This window comes from Babylonia areolata, chromosome 21, assembly GCF_041734735.1.
Source record: "Babylonia areolata isolate BAREFJ2019XMU chromosome 21, ASM4173473v1, whole genome shotgun sequence".
Taxonomy (NCBI): Eukaryota; Metazoa; Mollusca; class Gastropoda; order Neogastropoda; family Buccinidae; genus Babylonia; species Babylonia areolata.
Genome location: NC_134896.1, coordinates 41987965 through 42011971, shown reverse-complemented (window position 1 = coordinate 42011971; position 24007 = coordinate 41987965). Strand labels below are relative to the sequence as shown.

The 24007-nt window shown below is 39.6% G+C and overlaps 3 protein-coding genes across 7 annotated transcripts in view; 1 reads left to right on the top strand and 2 right to left on the bottom strand.

The window, feature by feature from the left end:
* Positions 1 to 7118, bottom strand: part of LOC143295697 (transmembrane protein 179B-like) — a 15553-nt gene extending 8435 nt beyond the window's left edge. Inside the window, exons 1-3 of the mRNA XM_076607317.1 lie at positions 6775 to 7118; positions 5378 to 5571; positions 448 to 582 (exon numbers count right to left, since the gene is read on the bottom strand). Coding sequence (XP_076463432.1) covers positions 448 to 582; positions 5378 to 5571; positions 6775 to 6876 — 431 coding nt within the window. The 5' untranslated portion in view covers positions 6877 to 7118. The remainder of the gene's footprint in view (positions 1 to 447; positions 583 to 5377; positions 5572 to 6774) is intronic.
* Positions 1 to 24007, top strand: part of LOC143296525 (thioredoxin domain-containing protein 16-like) — a 390867-nt gene that overhangs the window by 233355 nt on the left and 133505 nt on the right. The window lies entirely within an intron of this gene.
* The window catches only part of LOC143296371 (kinesin-like protein KIF16B), an 80601-nt gene continuing 65906 nt past the window's right edge, over positions 9313 to 24007 (bottom strand). For 3 of the 5 annotated variants that reach the window (XM_076608244.1, XM_076608243.1, XM_076608245.1), the window contains one exon: positions 9313 to 23136. In XM_076608244.1, the coding sequence (XP_076464359.1) occupies positions 22981 to 23136 (156 nt within the window). In that variant the 3' untranslated portion in view covers positions 9313 to 22980. The remainder of the gene's footprint in view (positions 23137 to 24007) is intronic. The other 2 variants (XR_013057135.1, XR_013057136.1) reach the window with 2 other exon arrangements.

Here is a 24007-nt window from a genome sequence, read left to right as displayed (position 1 = left end):
AATAGGAAAAACAAATAAAAAATTAAAAAACTCCACACAGGAAAAAATACAAAAAAATGGGTGGTACTGTAGTGTAGTGATGCTCTCTCCCTGGGGAGAGCAGCCCGAACTTCACACAGAGAAATCTGTTGTGATAAAAAGAAATACAAATACAAATACAAAGAAAAAAAAATTAATGAAGGAGAGGGAGAGATTTTAAATCAAATCACACACAAAAAAAGATAATGATGCATTATACAAATATATATTTGAGAACATAGATGGGCACAATGCATGCAAACATGTAAGCATGTGTACACATGTAACACACACACACACACACATTCACACACGCACACCCACCCACCCATGCACATACATACAAACAAACTTGTCTAAAAGCATTAATTGTGCAAAAAGTCACTGAATTAAAGACTGGCACAAATGAAGGACATACACACTCTGTACCTCGTCACAAATTTTCCCTCCGTGTAGCCATCACACATGACCTTCATGCCGACGCTGATCATGCAGGCAGCGATGAAGAAGGTGACAGCGCTGACAGAGTTGATGAGCGTGAAGGGAAGAACCCACATCTGAGATCTGAAATGATAATGATAATAATAATAATGACAATAATAATAATGGAAATTTACATAGCGCCTTCAGCTCCACCCACATTCATGACACTTTATAATAAAATTAATGGACATTCATATAGTGCTTTTTTTCCAGAAATTACACTACTCAAAACGCTTTACGCTTTGTTCCCCACTCCCCGCCTCCCCTATCAGTGATCCCTCCCCCCCCCCCCCCCGCACCCCCCTCCCACTGAAGCACATGCCAGAGTACACTCACGCAACTGAACGTTGGAAACCACCCACCCACCCACTCATGACGCCCTTCAGAAATCGCATCCCTGCAACATGCACTCATGCACGTGCATACACACAAATGCACAGATACTCGCTAACACACACACACACACACACATGGCAAATAACTGCACAAAAAGAAATACCAAAGAAACTAGATTATGGTATGGTGTATTATACACATCTGAGATGCAAAATAATAACAATAATAATAATGATGATGACGGTGATAACAACAACAAAAACAATGATAACAATAATGATAACAGTATAATGTTAATGTTGATTGTGGTAAGACCATGATTAATGATTAAAAAACATTTATATTGAGTCCTTATTCTGCAGGAGACTTGAGTGCCTTTTTATATACAGTGACAGATGTGTGTTTGTGTGTGTGTGTGTGTGTGTGTGTGCGTGTGTGAGTGTGTGTGTGTAAGTGTGTGTGTAAGTGTGTGTGTGTGTGTGTGAGTGTGAGTGAGTGCGTGCGTGCGTGCGTGCGTGCGTGCGTGTGTGTGTGTGTGTTGTCGTTCTTTATTTGGACTTCTTCCCCCTGAATTTGTATGTCCTCAGTTCAGCACCAGTGACACCATGAAAGGACTACACAAAAGGGAGCGACTGCCAGTGCTCTTCAAAGTCACACCACACTGACTTCATTCAGCAGTCACTGGGTTAATGTTCAGGTACACTGTGCCAGAGCTCTCACAATGTCCCACTTTTACCCCCGGTGGCTTCAAAACATCAGACATGCTGCCATGGTGTCAGCCTCTTCTTTCTTTTTTTTTTCTTCTTTTTTTGTCTGTGTCATTCATGACCTTGCCATTGCGGTGAAAGCTTGACGCTGTCCCTCGTGACAGCCCTGGCATGTATGTACCTGGATGGTAAACTTGTCTTTGTGACATGTCGACTGTTTCTGTTTCGGTCTTCTGCTGCGTTGTGGAGCCCTAGCTCTAGCTCTTGCAGAGGAGTGAAAGCACACACACGTGTAGGAGTGTTGTGTGTGTGTGTGTGTGTGTGTGTGTGTGTGTGTGTGTTTGAGGGTGTGTGTGTGTGTGTGTGTGTGAGGATGTGTGTGTGTGTGTGAGGGTGTGTGTATGTGTGTGTGTGTGTGAGGGTGTGTGTGTGTGTGTGTGTGTGAGGGTGTGTGTGTGTGTGTATGTGTGTGTGAGGGTGTGTGAGTGTGTGTGTGTGTGTGTGAGTATCCAGCTTGATATTGCCATTGTATAAAGGCAAAGGTGATACACTTGACTGTGATAATTATAGGGGAATAACTTTGCTCAGCTGTGTTGGAAAACTATTCACTACAGTGTTAAATGCTAGACTGACTGATTATATCAATGTAAACAATATACTTTCAGGGGCCCAAGCAGGATCTAGACAGTCCCATTCTGCATTAGATCAAATGTTTGTTTTGAAATCACTTATTGATATTTTCTCCATGAAAAAGAAGAAACTTTACTGTGCTTTTGTTGATTTTAAAAATAAAGCCTTTGATTCAGTTTGGAGAAGTGGGTTATGGCAAAAACTTGTTCATGAACGCGTGAATGGTAAAATTTTGCGTGTCATAATGAACGTGTATGATAGAATTAAGTCATGTGTGTTTTTAAATGGTGAAAAATCTGATTTCTTTAGCATTTGTAAGGGTGTACGACAAGGAGAAAATCTCTCGCCTTTGCTTTTTTCTCTGTATCTCAAATATTTTGAGTTGTATTTGACTGAGCATAAGAGTCCATCTGTTGATCTTTTATTGAATGTTAACATTTCAGAGTTAGATAATTACATGCGATTATTTGTACTATTGTATGCAGATGTCACAATTCTACTTTCGGAGACGAAAGAAGGATTACAACAGTCCCTCAATGTTTTTCACAAATATTGTTTAAAATGGAAACTAGTGGTCACTGTAAAGAAAACTAAAGTGATGATATTTAATTCTACAAACAAGTTAAAGCCTGTTTTTAAGTTTCGTGATGCATGTTTGGATGTTGTCGATTCTTTTAAATATCTTGGCATCGAATTTAGTAGAAACAGAACTTTTTACAAAGCTAAAAAAATGATTTTGAAAAGCCATTTTAGCTTTAAGTAAGATGATTAGATTTGCAAATGTTGCCCAGCTATACTTTTGGTGTTAAAAGACATTTGTTTTCTCAACTTTTATGTGACATTGTTGTGTATTTGGAAATGTTTGTTCTGGGCATAAAAAGATTAATCCTCCGTACTTCAGTATGAGTGAAAGGATAATTAAAACTTGAAACTTGTGAGTGTGTGTGTGTGTGTGTGTGTACATGCCCTTTGTAAAAAAAATCCCAAGACAAAGAGGTGGACAGCACACCAGACGCCTGGAGAGCCCTGAAAGATGCACAACAACAGTCAGTTACAAGTCCACTGAGGCCCCGTGTCTTCGTTTTCCATAACAAAGTGGAACAAGAGTCAACAATCTGTCATGGTTTAGCTGGACTCTTTTGTCTTCCTCCTCCTCCTCTTCCATACACTCGCACAAATTTTAACATACAATGTGTGTGTGTGTGTGTGTGTGTGTGTGTGTGTGTATTAACATACAAATTACAATATATATATATATAACACTACACGCATGGTATGCACCAATGTGAACTAATGAACACACATGCACACTCATACACTACACCAGACTACACTAACGACTCTTGTCTAAAAAGAAAAAAAAAAGAAATAAATAAAACGAAATAGAATGAAATAAAACAAAACAAAATAGAACAAAAAGACTGGTGTGAATAGCAATAAAAATGAACTGGCGTTTCCCTCTATTTGTTCAGTGTTACCACCAGTATCATGAAAAGCAAAGAAAAAGGTGCCAATAAATCACCACAGTCATCCCCTTTCCTTCCCCTCCTACTCTCCATTGTGCATGAGCAGAGGGCTTCACAATGACTCTCTTGTCTGTGTCAGTCAGTGTCAGGGGGGGCGGGGGGGGGGGTGTACTGTGTGTGTGTCTGCACTTGAGTGTCTGCACTTGAGTGTCTTCACGCATGTGAGCCAAGGCCTTTTTAGTCAACAAGACTGAAGGAAACATCTTGCTGCTTGTATGATTTCCAAAGCAGGGTGTCAGTGCACTGGTCATTAGAGGACACGGTCACATTCCTGACTTGTGACAACAGGTGTATAAAATTACAGGGCCTGTGTTGAATAGCCCACCATCACCACAGGCACCTGAAAGTAAACTGTTCTTCATTGCAGTCAGTACTGAATACTGGTCAACATTCTTTTTTTAAATTTAGTTCTCTATTGCCTTAAACTGAAGGTGGTGGTGTTTTGTTGTTTTTTTGTTTGTTTGTTTTTCACACTTCTTCCAACTAGTTCTTAATCTCTTCTGGACCCTAGTTATATATACAAATCTATAAATGCTTGCCCACAGGATAATCTATTCAAGATGTATTCAAGAGCTCCACCAGTAATTGTCATGAATTTCTGTATATATTTATTTAACATCTGTGTTTGCAAAACAAACAAATTAAAGGGGGAGAATTATCACATTACACTTCATGAGAAATGATAATTGTATCCATGTATATATGTGTGTGTGGGGTGTAAGTGTATGTGTGTGGGCTCAGTTCAGCACTTCATGCCACTTGATCACTGATGGGATCAGACAGTTAAAAACAAGAAAGAAAGAAAACAAACGGTGGGGGCAAGAAGAACCACAATGGTTCATGTCTCGCCACACACAATGTGTTCCATCACTGATAAACCCACGTCACTGCCCTGAGCCAACCAGGAAGAACAACTGCATTCAGAGCTGAAAATCACCACATGCTTTGCACACACACACACACACACACACACACACACACACACTATGTCAATATCCCTCTCTTCATTGCACAGTTACACAGACATTAACAAGCCAGCGTGACCAAAACACACATGTATCTTTCCAGCGGTGTTGAAAACCACTTTTCTCTGCGTCCCATCACTTCATGTTCTGTCCACACTGTGCACACTACAGCTGTACAAAGCTCCTCCACCCACACAGCAGTTCCAATGATCACCCACACAGCACCATGGAGTGGTAATCATTGTCTGATGTTGTAGTCATCACCATGGAGTGGTAATCATTGTCTGATGTTGTAGTCATCACCATGGAGTGGTAATCATTGTCTGATGTTGTAGTCATCACCATGGAGTGGTAATCATTGTCTGATGTTGTAGTCATCACCATGGAGTGGTAATCATTGTCTGATGTTGTAGTCATCACCATGGAGTGGTAATCACTGTCTGATGTTGCAGTCAGTCATCAATTTGTTTTCAGTGCTGACTTAAGCATTTTCCAGCAGAGAGTTCTGAGTCAAGTGCACTGAGCTAACCTTGTCTACAAGACAAAATAATATATAAAATAAATACAGAAATAAGTAGATGAATACTTTTTTTTTAAAGTAGCCCAATCGCAATTAAGTCATATAGTAATCAATGTCACAGTCTTCGTCATCAACACGATCACCCACACACTTTATATCATATGCTGTATGCACACAAACAAATCAACCTACCCAATATTTGGATCCTTCCGTGTGACAGCATAAACGTAGTACACACCCATGCCTGAAGCGAAGAGGATGCCAATAAACACAGACAAATACACAGGGAAATAGCATGCAGGCCCTGAGCTGTAGGCTGCTGTGAAGAATGTGGCGTTCGTCCAGGTGATTTCCGTGTACAGCAAACAATTGCCATGGAATTTGACCTGTAACATAAACCACCAAAATGGTTGTTTGAAAATGCAACCTTCTCTGGTGTTGAACGAAAATTGCTTGTATCACATATTGCATGCTAGTCTGTATAGAATAATGATAACAGTAACACTAAGAAGAAATAAAAATAAGAATTGTTTGTCTTCTTATTATCATCACTATCATTCTGTATGTAGGACACTCAGTCGTGTCTGACTATAACCACCGAAACAGCACAGGAGGCAACTGCTGTCCCAACAATCTGGGCTAGAATTTGATTATTGTGGAGAATGTCTTGCCCAAGATACATCCCAACTCTCTCGGCAAACAGGGTTTTGGGGCAGTCGGCATTGGGATGGTTCCCAAAGCACTAAGAGCCAGTGCAATCTTGCCTCCTAGTTTGAGAGTCATGGTCCTTCACAAAAGACTAAGCTGTAAATGACTTCCCATTGCAGTGGAGAAACCATTGATCATACAGCTCTCACTTTGCTGTTGGCCCAGCTGTAAACTTGTGTCAATCTGAGAAATAAGGTGAACATTGGGTATCACTACCCAATGTGAAATGTGTTTTATGTGTCTTTGGAGAATTTTTGTGTGTCATGTGTGTGTGTGTGTGTGTGTGTGTGTGTGTGTGTGTGTGTGTGTGTGTGTGTGCAAGTTTGCTGAACAAGGCTTTTTAGGATGTTTGTTTTTGTTTTTGTTTTTTTAATGTTTTAAAAACTTTCACTTCATTCTATTTCATTTATCTAGTGATTTATTTCTTTAGTTCAATCACTTTTCTTGCAGCATTTGGAAGGCTCTCAGTCTCAAGACTCATGACTGTGTCCATGTTAACGTCTGGTATCTGCCCCCACACCCTGGCCTCCCCTTTTTTGTCACGTGTCCAAGCAGATGCCGTGAAGCATATCATTATATGCAAGCTTTGACACCTAAATCTCTGAAACTGGAATTAAGTGTGCTGTATATGCCATATCAAAGTAGGACACTCTCAGAGTCTGTGACTGAGATTTTATCAAACAAAGTATTCAACACTTATAATTTCAATAACTGACAATACACGACTGTACTTTGCAAAACAAAAAGCAAAATTTCACACACACACACACACACACACGCGCGCGCGCGCGCGCGCACTGCATTACGCCACACACACAGATTCTCGAGCATTCTCACACCAAAAAACGAGCCAGTGACTGCGGAATTCCGATTTTGCTTACCGTTGTCACTCCAAGAGGAATTGAAATGACCAGTCCACATGCCACAGAAATGAAATAGACGACTGCTTGTGCAAGCACATGGAAATCTATAACAACCGGCATGATGTCACAAGTATTTTCCCTCGTTCAAATGAATAACAGTATTCTGGAAACCTGCACAGAAGGTGTAAACAAATCGTAACCAACTAGACGCAAAGAGCTAGCCGGAACAAAACTCCCGCAAACACGGAACGCCCTTTACAAAGGGACGCTACGCTGAACACGCTTGATGAAGCGATGGCAAATTCTCTTCAATGCGGTGGCTATGCGACTTTCCAAAGCACTGGAATTTTTTCCTTGTTTGCTGGCTATTGTATGGGTAGCAAGGCCTGAACCTGCATGTGGGCCTTTTTATTGCTTCAAAAGAGGAAATGCTGCTGGACCCCGCTGCTTTGCGTTTGAAATGTGTTTAATCGGCAAGACTCGGATGAACACTTGTTTAATAAAAGCGCGCGCGCGAGTGTACAGTTGTGTGCGTGCTTGTGTGCGCGCGCGCTCGCGCGCGTGCGTGCAGTTTCAGTTTCAGTAGCTCATGGAGGCGTCACTGCGTTCGGATAAATCCATATACGCTACACCACATCTGCCAAGCAGATGCCTGACCAGCAGCGTAACCCAACGCGCTTAGTCAGGCCTTGAGAAAAAAAGGGGGTGCATAAATAATAGATAAATACATTAAAAAAAAACTACTACCACTACTAATAACATGTATAAGGCGCAAAAACCTGATGAAGCCAACTATAAGTGTACATAAATAAATAAATAATAATCATAACATAAAAATAGTAGTAATAATAATAATCATAAATAAATAAAAAAGACAACAATGATAAATAAGCAAACAAATGCAAAGCGTGCGCGCGCATGTGCGTGTGTGTGTGTGTGTGTTTAAAAACTGGAATAATTAAGTCATAAATCATTAACGCTAAAAAAAAAAAAAAGTGTACGTAAGGAATAAGGAATTTGCTTGCTTCTTTTGCAGCAGGGTTTTTTTGTTGTTTTTTTGTGTGTTTTTTTGTTGTTGTTGTTCTTGTTTTTTGTCCAAGAGCCTTAAACTGACCAGAGTATAGTGTACCTGTTGTTGTGTCGCACACATTTCCTGACCAATGCTGCGTTTTCAGGCCTGCCAGGAAAAGTCTGAGAGAGCAGGGTAAAGTTATTACTAATATATATATGTGTGTGTGTGTGTGAACAGTAAAAATCATACTCTCTAGCTTCTCCAGAAATAAAGGGGAAATAATGTCCCAAATGTCATGTGTGGGTGTGGCTCAAGTTCTTGGTGAGACATATGAAGCATGGGACAACAATGATTTAGAGAAGCAAGACGTTCAACACTCACTTAATTGTGATACACACTTAATCTAGAAATATAATTCAGTAAAAACAAACACACATTAAACAAAATGTGAAAAACTGCAAAATAATCAATTAGGCAAACACACACACACACACATACAAACACCACCAAAGCGACCAATGACAGCTAAATACATACAATCCATTGATGTCCTGGCCAAAACAGGTCACAACATGGTACACCTTGATTACGAAAAATGGATGAACCATGTGAACTTGCCATTTGACCTCTCACCATGTCTCTTTACACAGCTTTTGTTTTTACCATGATCAATCATTATGCCAAGTTTGAAGAAGATTACTTACAAGATCTCTCTCTTGCATTATTTTTATTTTTATAGCATATGCCATGTTGTGACCTTGACCTTTAACCTCTGAATTTCTTTAGGGATCATGCCATACCCGTGACCAGTCAAAATACCAAGTCTTGGATATATAAAAATATTTTTTTAAATGGATGTAAAATATGGTCTATACCAAGCTTTTTTCTATTGTGTCAACTGACCTTGACCTTTGACCACTCACCATGCTTACCATATCATCATAAGGGGGATGACTTCAAAGGTCTTTTTCATTTCTGACACCATACCAAGTTTTGTTCCCATGACACTTGTAGTTGAGAAGATGCCAAAGTTAAAATTTACCATAAACACACACAAACACACACACACACACACACACACACACACTGACTCACTTTGTTTACACGCAAGTCAAAAAAATACCACAAAATGTATATAGATAGATAGATGGATAGATAGACATAACAAAAAATAAGAAAAGACAGCCAGTCGCAATTTACACTAGTCAACTGAATTCTGCGATGCACACCTGTCAAGATCAAGGTCAAGACAGTCTCCAACAGACTGTACTGTGTACAGAATCTGAATATCTCTGAAAGACATCTCAGCAGAAATGTTAATTGATCAGAACAGTTTGATGCAGCTGGTGATGATGGCAGACTTGTGACACTGCTGACTGAAATATCAGATCTGAATTGTGCTGCCATCCACCCACTGACATACACACATGCACAAACACCAACTTAGATGCACACTCTAAACACACACTAATGCTTTACACACTTTAAGTGCACTCACACATCCAGACACAATCACCACTGACACCAAGCATTGTGCACAGAACTGTGTTTTGTGATTTCTTTAATTTATTCACAAACCGGTTCAATTTAAAACAGCCAAAGAATCATTACAGTTTAAGTATTAAACAAGGCAATGCAAATCTACTAGTTCGCTTCAGGTCCTGTTAGGAAGGGCAAAACAAAAACAGCATGAGTGTGATGACAGGAAGAATGGCACAGGAAACCAGCTTCCTGTAATAACAACAGAGTGATGCACAGAGAGAACGAGAGAGATGTCACAAAGGCTATGTTGTTGTCTTTATAATGATTATCAATAGTGCTTCATAGCAAAAGCCACCTCAAGTGATTTTGCAGGCACTTTTCAAAAACCAGTCCAAGCTCCATGCCTGCATTGTCATCTGAAAATAATGCTACCGTTTATACCATTCAAAATGGACACAAAAGAATATCCACATGATATGAATAATATAGCCTAAATTATTACCTGTTGCCAAAACAAAGAGAAACAAACACAATGATATGAAATGGGCAAAAGAGATGTATTATCAATGCAACAACCTATTTTCAAACCACCAATATTTTTCCACTGCTGCTTGCAAAATTACAAAACCCATTATCATTAGATTACACATGTTGCTGAGTATTATTGTAGGCCAAACCTGGGTATAAAAACAGCTACTGATATATTCTTCTGAGCTGAAATACATTTTCTCCTGTTTACCATTCATCATTGAGTACTTGACGCATTATCAGTTATTATTTCTGTAGCGTCAACTGTTTGTAAAGTGATTTTTTTTAAGCTGAACATGAACACATGAGAACATGGTTGACAATGGCAGAAAGGAGAAGGGAGACAAGTACACCAGATCAGCATGACATAACTGAATTTGAACACAGTAATACTTTAATAAAAAATGTTGTTGTTTTTTTATTGTGTGTGTATCACTACAAAATCTATGCACAGTATTCTAATGCATATACTGATAAACATGTACCAGTGAATGTCATGTCATGGGAATGTTTGGAAATGATGCCTTCATCAATATCAGGAGCATACTTCCCAATTTTATTATTGTGAATATCAGTTCAGCATAGACTGTATTCTTTGATACATCTAAATATAATGTAAAATAAATGAAGCAAGTTAAGATATAAATGATGTATACATATTGTAACACTTTATGTAGTACATTACCTATATTAACCTTTTATCATGGGAATTTTTCACAGTGAATTAATAAGAACTGTGTATAAAATGATTGCACCATGGTAGCACATATTTGACTGACTGCAAACATTGGCGACATTGACTTTTCCCCTGCATCACTGCTCTTCAGAACGTCATGTTGTCAGTTAAGACTGTCTGATAACTCCATTTTGCTTCTTCTTTTTTTTTCTTTTTTTTTTTTTAGAAAGGATAGTAAATCATAACTGTCCATCAAAAGCTTACCTTACCAGTACTTTATTTTTTCTATGACAAGATGCTTTCAGTTTGCAATTACAATTATATTTCAGTATAATTACACAAAGAGCCATTGTCTGAACAGTAAACTCCATGACTGTAAAATACTAAATCAAGTGTTAATCAAATAAAAATTTAAAAAATTTTAAACTGCACCAGACAGTAATCACTAAATAAAACTTTTTTTTTAATTGTTGCCAGTATGCATACTATTTTACTAGGTCCCTTTTTTGCACTAGTTGTTAACGACTACACTTATAGTGGAGTCTTGTCAGTATGTACACCAGATACCTTTTTTTTTTTATAAGCTTCACCTGATTCCAGTTTATATTCCTAGAACTGAAACAATATCTTCCTCAGGACTGAATCCAGCTTGCATTATTGTGCACACCTATTTTGACTACCAATAACAACTACCAGTATTAAAACTGCATCACTGCTACTGCTACTAATAGTGACAGTTTCTGTCAATCCTGTATAAGAATCAGCCACATTTGCTTTTTTCATGCAAGAAAATGACTGAAATATCAAACAACCTAAACTGACAGTGCCAGGCTACATAACCCCTCTCCTCCTCTTCCTCTCTTGGTCTCTCTTTATCTATCTATCTGTATATCTATATATATATATCTATATATATATATTGTGACTCCTGAGATTGACTGCCTGAAATCTAACAAGGCAGTATATACTGTCAACCAACTGAGATGTTATTGCAGACAGTATTTCTTTTCACGGTCTGGATATTCAATGCCCATAAAAATGTCACTATCCATTCACTCTTGCTTATCCAGAACTTCAGAGGCTCAAACACACTGCTCGGATTCCAACAAGGTAAATAATCGCCATGAAAACGTTAGAATGAGCACTTTTCTGCCTTTACTGAACACACTTCTGTGATGTTTTGTCAAGAAAGCACGAAAAAAAACATAATGGATATACTGTACAGCCCTCTCTCACCACAGGATCATTGAACAAACTGCAATCTCCTGATACAACAAATGCACATGCACCATACAAAGGATACCACCACTTTTAAAAAATCATCCCATCTGAAAAAGACAGTTATTATCTGGTTAGTTTACTGATAAATAAACTAGATACATGATTTGAGAAAACCTCATCAGAAGTTTTCAACAGACATGATCAGGCATGAATTTAATCAACACAAACCAAAAAATGAATATAGTCTGTATCTATGGAATGTGCACAAAAGCATAAATTTTACAGAGTATAACCTCTCCATTATAGCACTGGCACCATGTTTTAACAGCTATTCTACCACTGATCTAGTGAAAGAAATCTTTCAACGCACGCTTCTACTGGAAATGATTTTAAGTTGGAATAAACTATTTCAAGCAACTCAACAACACAAACCCACCAACTGATCTGTGACAATACACAATTCTGTATGACATAAACATTTTTCAATATCTGAATTTCACACAAAAGACAATTGTCAGATCATCTTGACAAATAAAAAAAACAAGAAAAAGATACAGACTACAAATCATCTGAAAGAAATCAAACTCAAAACCAAGAGTTGTGGTTTTTTTCAATATATACAAATACCATTTGGAAATTACCAATGTTTCAATACAATTCACTTTCTTCAGCAAAAAGAAAAGAAAACCATTTCAGCCTAAATACTGAATCTGGTGGATTTTAACGTGTCATGCCCTCTTCCACTCTCACAATATTACACACACTACCTATCTACATCACAAAAACCTACTCACCTCTTCTTCCTGCTCCTATTCATGATTGCTTTTCTTCAAAGTCTTAAAGGACAGCAGACCACAATTTCAAACCACTGTGATGAAAGTTTTTTTCCAATGTGCCTTGCAATAAAAGTACCAAAAGTGGATAGTTTTTTCTGTCATGTGTGTCACAAATAAACTCCAGAAATGGGACACTTTCAGAACTCTCTGCCACCATATGTTGTCATGAAAATGCTGGAAGCTGTTGAATGTTCCGCCACCAACTATGTAAAGATACAGAAAAAGAAAGGTGTTGAATTTTCCACTGGCATGCAAGCTATATATAAATAAATAAACAAACACTTGAAGATGTTGATTTTTTCTATCAACATATGCTGCAACAGAACAACTGAAAACTGCTGAATGCTCCATCAAATGCCCTAAAGAACACACACACACACACACACACACACACACACACACACACACACACAAATGAAAGCTGTTAATTTTCAAATCAGTATCTGCTGCTGAACAATGTTAGGGAGGAAGGAAAAAGAACTATCAATCTATGTCAACATTTATAACTGGTAGAGATATTATATAGCACCAAATGAAAAGGAGTTGAAAGAGGGTGGTATGGTATGTTTGAAACAGTGAAAATGCTACAAAATATAGTACTCCTGCAACCATCATAATTTAATGTACCGGTATACATGTTCAGGGAAGCAGCCTCTTCAAGTTCCTATCAAGTAAATAAGAAGCAAAAGCATTTTCCTTACATTCCAAGTAGAACAACTTAAAGAAACAAGTAAAAATATACACCTGATAGTCAGTCTGTGTGTGTGTGTGTGTGTGTGTTACTCTGAAAATATTCACAACACCGAAATGAAGACAAACCAAAATCCAAAGTCAACACCATTACAACCATGGTCTGCCAGCTGGAGACAACAGACGTATTCAGACCACAACCTGAATGGTGAAAAAAACAGCGACACCCTTCAACTAGCCCTCCATGTCTCCACATACACAAATGAGAAAAACTAAAGCGCACAAGATTTTACAAATTATGAACTGGAATACAAAATGGAAAAGGTAAAAAATATATATCACTTGAACATCTCACAAAACTGGCCCGTGAAAGAGGGTAAAAGTGAGCAAAACCAATGGTACAAAGCACTGAAAATACAGCAAAAGCACCTGCAGAATGGGGTGGGGGTCATGGCAGACCAACAATCTCATGTTCCTGTGACTCCAGCTAACCACAGTACAGTATTATAGAATAAAAAGAAAACAAACAAAACAAAAACCCCTCTCATCTGACCAAAACTAAAATTACAACGAACTGTGCAGACGACCGCCACTTAAACTGTGTAACATGCTGATCCAGACAAGGGTTTAGTGTGAAAGCATCACCACTGTGTACAGAAACAACGGAGAGAAATGAGCAAAAGAAGCAAGAGCCAAAGAAGGAAGTGAGCAAACTGTGAGCGAAAACATGTTTCTTCTGGTCCTGGATGTACTGTAACTGACCAACTGTTTCAGTTTATTCCAGAAACGTCCAAGGTCCAGATGAACTGAGCTGTTCATGAAGAGAGAAAAGGCAGAAGGGGGTTTGGGGGGCGGGGGGGTAGTGAAGGGATGGGATGACCAAATCCCAATGCCATTCTGATCTGTCCATCGGTCATTTCTCACTGGGCCACATCAATCATGAAGCATGATCATGATCCACTCCCACACAGCCAAGGATAACTCCATGGCCATGTTTAGCTAAATCAACACCCCCCGCACTAAACAGGCACAATAGGTACGCACGCATGCACACAATATCAAGGAATGTGGTTATATGCCAGCATTGTGTTAAACAAAACACATACATAACATATTGAATTATTGTTCACATTTGGACTAATAGGAAATTTATACTGACCAAACCAAAAAACAAAACAAAAAAACCCAAAAATGTATTGACATTTTGTAAAGGAAAGGGGAAAATCTTACTTTACCAGAAACTACAATCAAATCAACTTGCAAGGTTTTAGCAGATTTAAGAACTCTCATCAACTTAGGAAAGGGAAATTTTCTGAAAATGAGTCTGGTCTGTTCTGCCTGTTCAGTGGGCACAGTCAGCAGACCTGATTATCCTGTACACACCTTTAAATCCAGAGGTAATTCCTCTACACAGGTATTAACATTACTGCTGGAGGCACATCAAAGGCAGATGTTTGACAAAACAGGAATCAACAAACATTATGCAGAGGAGAGAACAAGTAGAGTCCAGCACTGAGATCAAGCAAAACAACCAAGCTGTAGAAACTGCAGGAAAAACAACCGACCGAACATCAGTGACAAGTGGTGCACCTGTGTTATTGTGACTGCCAAACAACAAAGTTTCAGACACATACAGTCTCAGAGTTAGCTGGTTACCTGTTGATGGAAGAATCTCATGATGAATTATACATCCTGCTCTAGTGTCAGCAGGTGGTTACCCCTTAACATAAGATTCTCATTCTGAATTATACATACTAGTCAAGTGTTAGTTGTTGTTACCTGTAAATGTCACATTCTCATGCCGAATTATACATATGTGCAGTCCATCACAAAACAAATCTTTTGCATTTACACCCCAGTTGAAATTTGATGTACCAGTGGTTTACTGAAGTAACAAAGCTGACTACATGTGAAAAACTTCACTGGTGCTGGCAGCAGTGGATATGCCAGGTATTCAAATAAATGAGAACAACACATGACAGACTGTAATACAGAGTGCCTTGTGGATATGCCAGGTATTTGAATAAATAAGAACTTTACATGACAGACTGTAATACAGAGTGCTTTATGGATATGCCAGGTATTTGAATAAATAAGAACTTTACATGACAGACTGTAATACAGAGTGCTTTATGGATATGCCAGGTATTTGAATAAATAAGAACTTTACATGACAGACTGTAATACAGAGTGCTTTATGGATATGCCAGGTATTTGAATAAATAAGAACTTTACATGACAGACTGTAATACAGAGTGCCTTGTGGATATGCCAGGTATTTGAATAAATAAGAACTTTACATGACAGACTGTAATACAGAGTGCCCAATCCATGACTAAAATCTGTCCAGACACTGTTGTGAACCCAAATAGCTTCAAAGTCGACCTCTGAACCCAGAAGAATGAAGTTTGTGGAGGTGAAAATGAAGGGCAATTACATCAACCACTTCTCAAACCATATCTCCGACATTTGTGGGAGAAGCTGATATCTGAGTGAGAACAGTCTCTCCACAAATACGGCAGGTTTCTGTAGCAACAATCACCGATGGTTCAAGAAAGAGGAGATTGACAGAGTAAACAAGTAAGCAGATGATGCAATCAACAAGTGAAGAGTTACAATAATTAGGTACTGACTTTGACTGCAGGTGTAAACATGGCATGCAGCGGCAGTGAAAGTGATCAAATCATTACTGCTCTTTCTATTTTGGTCTTTTGTCACTTAAAATTGATGTGCACCTTACAATATGCTACTCACTTCTGTGTTATTACATTTGGATTTTCAAAATTATGGAGGATGGGACTTATAATCCAAAGTGCCTTGTAGACAGTAAAATTTGGGAAATTCTTGAAAATCAACAGTTGACTAAAATATCTTATCAGCTGAATAAATGAAAAGCACCATACTCAATATTCTGCTGATGCTGAACAAAAATATATCTCCAAACTGTTTCTCCATCTGCCTTCACACAGAATATATCTCTAAACTGTTTCTCCATCTGCCTTCACACAGAATATATCTCTAAACTGTTTCTCCATCTGCCTTCACACAGAATATATCTCTAAACTGTTTCTCCACCTGCCTTCACACAGAATATATCTCTAAACTGTTTCTCCATCTGCCTTCACACAGAATATATCTCCAAACTGTTTCTCCATCTGCCTTCACACAGAATATATCTCCAAACTGTTTCTCCATCTGCCTTCACACAGAATATATCTCTAAACTGTTTCTCCATCTGCCTTCACACAGAATATATCTCTAAACTGTTTCTCCATCTGCCTTCACACAGAATATATCTCCAAACTGTTTCTCCACCTGCCTTCACACAGAATATATCTCCAAACTGTTTCTCCATCTGCCTTCACACAGAATATATCTCTAAACTGTTTCTCCATCTGCCTTCACACAGAATATATCTCTAAACTGTTTCTCCATCTGCCTTCACACAGAATATATCTCTAAACTGCTTCTCTATCTGCCTTCAAGACAAACTGTGTGTTGGAGGGCTGGGCTGAAGTGGGAAATGTAGTCAGTATGCTAAATTATAGACATGTGGTCAGTATGCTAAATTATAGACATGTGGTCAGTAGGCTAAATTATAGACATGTGGTCAGTAGGCTACACTGTAGACATGTGGTCAGTATGCTAAATTGTAGACATGTAGTCAGTAGGCTACACTGTAGACATGTGGTCAGTATGCTAAATTGTAGACATGTAGTCAGTAGGCTACACTGTAGACATGTAGTCAGTAGGCTAAACTGTAGACATGTAGTCAGTATGCTAAATTGTAGACATGTGGTCAGTGGGCTAGACTGTATACATGTGGTCAGTATTCTAAATTGTAGACATGTAGTCAGTAGGCTACACTGTAGACATGTGGTCAGTAGGCTAAACTGTAGACATGTAGTCAGTATGCTAAATTGTAGACATGTGGTCAGTGGGCTAGACTGTATACATGTGGTCAGTATTCTAAATTGTAGACATGTGGTCAGTGGGCTAAACTATACATGTGATCAGTAGGCTAAATTGTAGACATGTGGTCAGTAGGCTACACTGTAAACATGTGGTCAGTATGCTAAATTGTAGACATGTGGTCAGTTGACTGAAGTGCAGACATGTGGCCAGTATGATAAATTGCAGACATGTGGTCAGTAGGCTACACTGTAGACATGTGGTCAGTTGGCTAAATTGTAGACATGTGATCAGTAGGCTACATTGCAGACATGTGGTCAGTATGCTAAATTGCAGACATGTGGTCAGTAGGCTAAACTGCAGACATGTGGTCAGTATGCTAGACATGTGGTCAGTATGCTAAATTGCAGACATGTGGTCAGTAGGCTAAATTGTAGACATGTGGTCAGTTGGCTAAACTGTAGGCATGTGGTCAGTAGGCTAAATTGTAGACATGTAACCTGGTAGAACCCACACTGCCTTCACTGTGACAGTGCACATCAAACAGTAGTCACAAGGATGAGAGACTGGAACTACAAAATTTGATAAAAATCATTTCAGATGTAATGAATACTGGGGAACATATTTAAAGACAAGAGAGGATCCATATATGAAGAAGAGGAAAAAAGCAAATAATGAATAAAAAAAATAAAAAACAAGTAAAGAACATTATGCATTTTACAGTTCCATCATGAAGACTAACCATTGATATTAAAAACAGCTTCAAACACTCATGCAATAACAAAGACACATTATGACTTTTTCATTGCAGCTGTTTCATACTTCAGGTTCCTACTTGAGCGGTAAAATGCACCATGATTTTTTCACCTATTATGAATCTTCAGTCTTATGCAAATATGGAAAAATAAACTTATCATAATTTCTCCAGTACAGCTATCAGAATACTTTAAATTCAGCTGAGAAGATGATAAATGACAATTCCATTCCACTTCCATTCACGCCCTCTAAAAATCATGGGAAGTTTTTTGTTTCCCTCTCTCCCTCTGTGGAATGGAAACGGTCTTGTTCCTTGATTGTCTGCCTTTCCTTCCACAGAGAAACACTGGGAATGTTCGTCTCTTCCCTCACCCTCTCTCCCTCTCTAATGACAGTGTGAGGTCTTGACTCCCTTTTCCTGTGGTCAGAACATTCCATACCTCCCCCTCTCCTCTTGCCTGCAGGCAGAGAAAGGATCTCATAACACCATCGTTGGGTCTGCAGGCAGAGAAAGGATCTCATAACACCATCGTTGGGTCTGCAGGCAGAGAAAGGATCTCATAACACCATCGTTGGGTCTTTCAGGCAGGAGTTTTTGATTCACCGGGCATCAGGTTGTATACAACCAACATTCTTTCTCTTTTTTACATTCACTTCTAGCATGTATGCAGTAAATACTACTACATATTTTACATGTTGCTCAACAGATGCATAGTTTTGCTGTTGTTGTTGTTGCTGTTTTTTCCCCCAGTGTATGAAGGCTATCTCTAAACTGACATTTCCAGCACAGGACATTTCCAGCACAGTATTTGGTGAATCAGGCCAGGGATGCTATCCACACTGAAGACCCACACCACAGCACAGGGGATGCAGCAGGTTTCCGTCCTTCCTGCACAGCCAGAGGACAGTGAAGACAGGGGCCTACGACAGTGTCCCAGTCATCATCATCAAGGGGCACCATGCATAGCGAAAGCAAAAGTCGTCTTCGCTGACTCTGGCTCACAGGTACACAACACTTCACTCAGAAATGTACCGGTAACCAAAGGAATCTGACCAAATGTTGCATGGAAAGAATGCAGCCACCTGTATTTCTAAAACTAAAACCATCTCATAAGTATTTAACTGAGATTAAAAAATTACAGAAACACCAGGATGTAACATCATAAAATCAAATCAAGATGTCAAACTTCTGGACTCTGGCAAACTTTGTAAGCAAAATCATTACACTTATTGTGGCAATCTTTTTTCTTCTTTTTTTAAAGAAAAAAGAAGTCAGTCATCAAACACCCTTGTAGAAATGGAGCAAGCTCTCTGCTCAGTTCATGTCCACACCCGTGAACTGATCTTACCTTATCCTGGCACGGCATGTGTGGTTGGCAACAAGGAGGAAGCACAACTTCAACTTCCCCTATTTAAACTACAGCACAGAAGGCCTGAAAACTCTGGCATCTCAATGGAGAAACACACAACGATGCATTCCAAATGCCAGGCCACAAAGCCCCTCCCCCAAACCCGACCCCCCAACCATGAAAAAAGGCAATAATGAAGTAGCTGATTTCTGATATGAACAACTTCTGTTCCATTCAGTAGCAGCTGTGTGTGTGAAGGTGACAGAGAATCAGCAAACTGAGGATGACAAGTGTTGCATTGGACACTGTCATGAAGATGAAAGAATGTTAACCCTTATTTTCCTGAACTGATGCAAAGGTTATGGTAAATCTAGTTGTGTTCCTGATTATGCTGTTTTCTGACATCCTCCATGCCCCAAATGGGGTCAAAGGTTAATTATACTCAATCTTTAATCTTGTTTTCAGTGCTGTATCCTGTATCATGTCCTGTGTGTGCATGATATGTGACATACAGTTTTCATTCTTTAGGCAACATTTCCTTGTCTCGTCCACTGATTAACTCAGCCTGCATACAAACTGGCGCATGTCAGTGCTATAATCTATCATACACACTGGTACCTGGCGATGTTGTAGTGAATCATACACATTGGTAATGTGGCTGTGAATCATACACACTGGTACCTGTCAATGTTGCAGTGAATCATACACACTGGTACCTGGCGATGTTGTAGTGAATCATACACATTGGTAATGTGGCTGTGAATCATACACACTGGTACCTGTCAATGTTGCAGTGAATCATACACACTGGTACCTCTCAATGCTGTAGTGAATCATACACACTTGTACCTGTCAATGTTGTAGTGAATCATATACACTGGTACCTGTCAATGTTGTAGTGAATCATATACACTGGTACCTGTCAATGTTGTAGTGAATCATACACACTGGTACCTGACAACATTGGTACCTGTCGATGTTGTAGTGAATCATACACACTGGTACCAGACAACATTGGTACCTGTCAATGTTGTAGTGAATCATACACACTGGTACCTGTCAATGTTGCAGTGAATCATACACACTGGTACCTCTCAATGCTGTAGTGAATCATATACACTGGTACCTGTCAATGTTGTAGTGAATCATACACACTTGTACCTGTCAATGTTGTAGTGAATCATACACACTGGTACCTGTCAATGTTGTAGTGAATCATATACACTGGTACCTGTCAATGCTGTAGTGAATCATACACACTTGTACCTGTCAATGTTGTAGTGAATCATATACACTGGTACCTGTCAATGTTGTAGTGAATCATACACACTGGTACCTGTCAATGTTGTAGTGAATCATATACACTGGTACCTGTCAATGTTGTAGTCTCACTGCCACCTGTCAATGTCATCAACTACTATACACATGATCAGCCTTGAAATCCATTTAACACACTGGTCAATGTTGTGATCTGTCATACTATACACACTGGTCAACATAACAATCTGCCATACACACTGGTACCTGTCAATGGAATAATCTGCCACACACACTGCTACCTGTCAATGTTATTATCTATCATAAACACTGGCACCTGTCAACATTGCAGTCTATCATACACACTAGTATCAATCAATGTAGCTATTATACATAGTGGCACATGTCAACGTCAATCTATCATACACCCTGGTCAGTGTAGTCCCACTTCCATTATTGCAAGCAGATACAGGGCATTCAACTACCTGCATCCGACAAAATACTTGTTTCTTCAAGTTGGACAATAATTCATCTGCAAGCGATGTCAAGAAAAAAAAAGGTAGGAAAAAAAAAAGAAGCAAAAATAAGATTAAAAAAAGTTGGCAAGGAATCTGCCACCAAAGCAGGACAAATATGGTTTTGAAATGAAATGGGTCAGCCACATAATATGGAAACTACCTAAATGAAAAAGAGATCTGCAACCACACTGTTTACAAAAATATCGGCATACTGTAGCAATGAAATACTGCTCCAACCACAAAATAAAGCTATTTACCCGACTAGAACAGCAAAAAGTGCAGTTGTAAAAATGACAAAAAGAAAAACATGATTATAGCAGGCTTTTCCATATTGCAAGACAGTAAAATACATTTACAAACAACATGTAAGGCTAGTAGTATAATAATTAACATAAGTGTGTGCATATAGAGAGAGACAGACAGACAGACAAAGAGTGGAAAATCAGTAAGAAATGAACAAACAAAAACAAACAAAAACAAATAAAAACAACTGGAAACCAGCCCAAACAACTGGAAACCAGCCCAAACAACAAAAACCTGAATAAAAAAGAAAACGTTCAGAAGACCATCGAAAAGCAACCAAAAGAAAAAAACAAACATCAACAAACAAACAAATAAAACAAAGAGAGCAGAACATGTTTTGCACAACCCATTTCCAAACAAAACAAATGCAATGTTTTCAATCAACACTGTTCTGTTCTACAGACCAAAGCAGTCTCTGAAAAAACACATGAAAGGAATGGTCAACAGCATGGCAGAGTTGATCAACACGAACTTCATCATGAGGTGCCACAACATGGCCGCCTTCTATGCACTTTGAACCCACCATACAGCTCATGTTTGGCTTAAAACTGTGTCCAAATAGTCTTCTTCAAAATAACAATGACAACTGAAGTTTAAAACACAGATAAATAAATGCAGGTACTTTTCTTTTTTTTATCAAGAAAGTATCTACTGTCATGGTCGAGTTAAACTGTTGTTGTTGTTTTTTTACAGTGTTTCAGCTGTATTGTTTAAGGAACACAGATGTTTGTCTTCTTTACATGACACAGAATCTCTTGCATCTACTATACACAATAAAACAACAAAACAAAATCGGGCCCATATAACATTGGCATACTTCTGCATTCAGTTTTATACAAAACTGTTGAAGGACAAATGTGGTATCTGTGAGGAACAGGAAGAACAGCAAACAGTAAGCAAAAGCTGAGGCACAGTGTGTCTGATAATATTCAGCATATTCCAACAGTTACTGAAAATAAAATTTTAAAAATGATAAAGTGTATTGTCACCGTATCAACGCAGGCGTTAAAACATTTTGTACAATCTCTCTCCAAACAACTGATGCTGTCTTGTACTCTTGCTGTTGTCTTGTAACCATGTCTCAGTCAGTTTTAAAAAAACACCAGCTAAACAGAAAAAATAAACAAAAACACAAAAACCTGACAAACTACACGGTGTAGAATGCAAGGTGACATCAACACAGCAGTGTATACACTGACCCAGTCAGGGAATCCCCTCACATCATACACAGTACACAGTTCACTGCAGCACCTCGTCAGGAAGGTCATTCCAGACAAACCATCCAAATCCATCACTGTAAAATATGCCCTCTGTTCATGCCATCCAACAATTTGTCTGTGATGATCTGTGCCACGAAGTTCAGACTATTCCCCAAGTACGTTCTGGACCATCAGTGCCGTACGTATCTGTCAAACTATATGTCAGTGTATGTATATATGAACTGTGCCACATAGTAATGAGACTACCCACCAAAAATAGTCACGACAACCAATACTGTGGGTCAGTCGCAAGGCTACAAGTCAGGTGCGGTGCCTCCTTTGGCACCGAGTAATCAGGAAGCAGTAACCCAGGCAGGAGGACCATCAAGAGACCTTGCACCAGGTAGGGTCCACTGGCACAGCACAATGGTGCCACTCCATGCCTGATATGTCGGGGGTGGGGGGAGACCTAGGCAGTGTGGTAATCAAGAGGTGATGAGTCGGGTGTGTTCGAACAGTCCTCTCCTGAAGAAGGGGTCAAAGTCGGCCAGGATGTGCTTGGTGAGAAAGGGGTTGTTGTCAGGGTGCAAGGGGCACTCACGACACCGCTGACACAGCTCTATCAGGTTGGCCAGGTACTGCTGCACACCCCAACACACACACACATGACACCACTGACACAGCTCTATCAGGTTGGCCAGGTACTGCTGCACACCCCAACACACACACACACATGACACACTGACACAGCTCTATCAGGTTGGCCAGGTACTGCTGCACACCCCAACATACACACACATGACACACTGACACAGCTCTATCAGGTCGGCCAGGTACTGCTGCACACCACAACACACACACACATGACACACTGACACAGCTCTATCAGGTTGGCCAGGTACTGCTGCACACCCCAACATACACACACATGACACACTGACACAGCTCTATCAGGTTGGCCAGGTACTGCTGCACACCCCAACATACACACACATGACACACTGACACAGCTCTATCAGGTTGGCCAGGTACTGCTGCACACCCCAACACACACACACACACACACACACACATGACACACTGACACAGCTCTATCAGGTTGGTCAGGTACTGCTGCACACCCCAACACACACACATGACACACTGACACAGCTCTATCAGGTTGGCCAGGTACTACTGCATACCCCAACACACACACACACACATGACACACTGACACAGCTCTATCAGGTTGGTCAGGTACTGCTGCACACCCCAACACACACACACTGACACTGACACAGCTCTATCAGGTTGGCCAGGTACTGCTGCACACCCCAACACACACACACTGACACTGACACAGCTCTATCAGGTTGGCCAGGTACTGCTGCACACCCCAACACACACACACACATGACACACTGACACAGCTCTATCAGGTTGGCCAGGTACTGCTGCACACCCCAACACACACACACCCTAACACACTCACACACACACACACACACACACACACACGCATACACCATA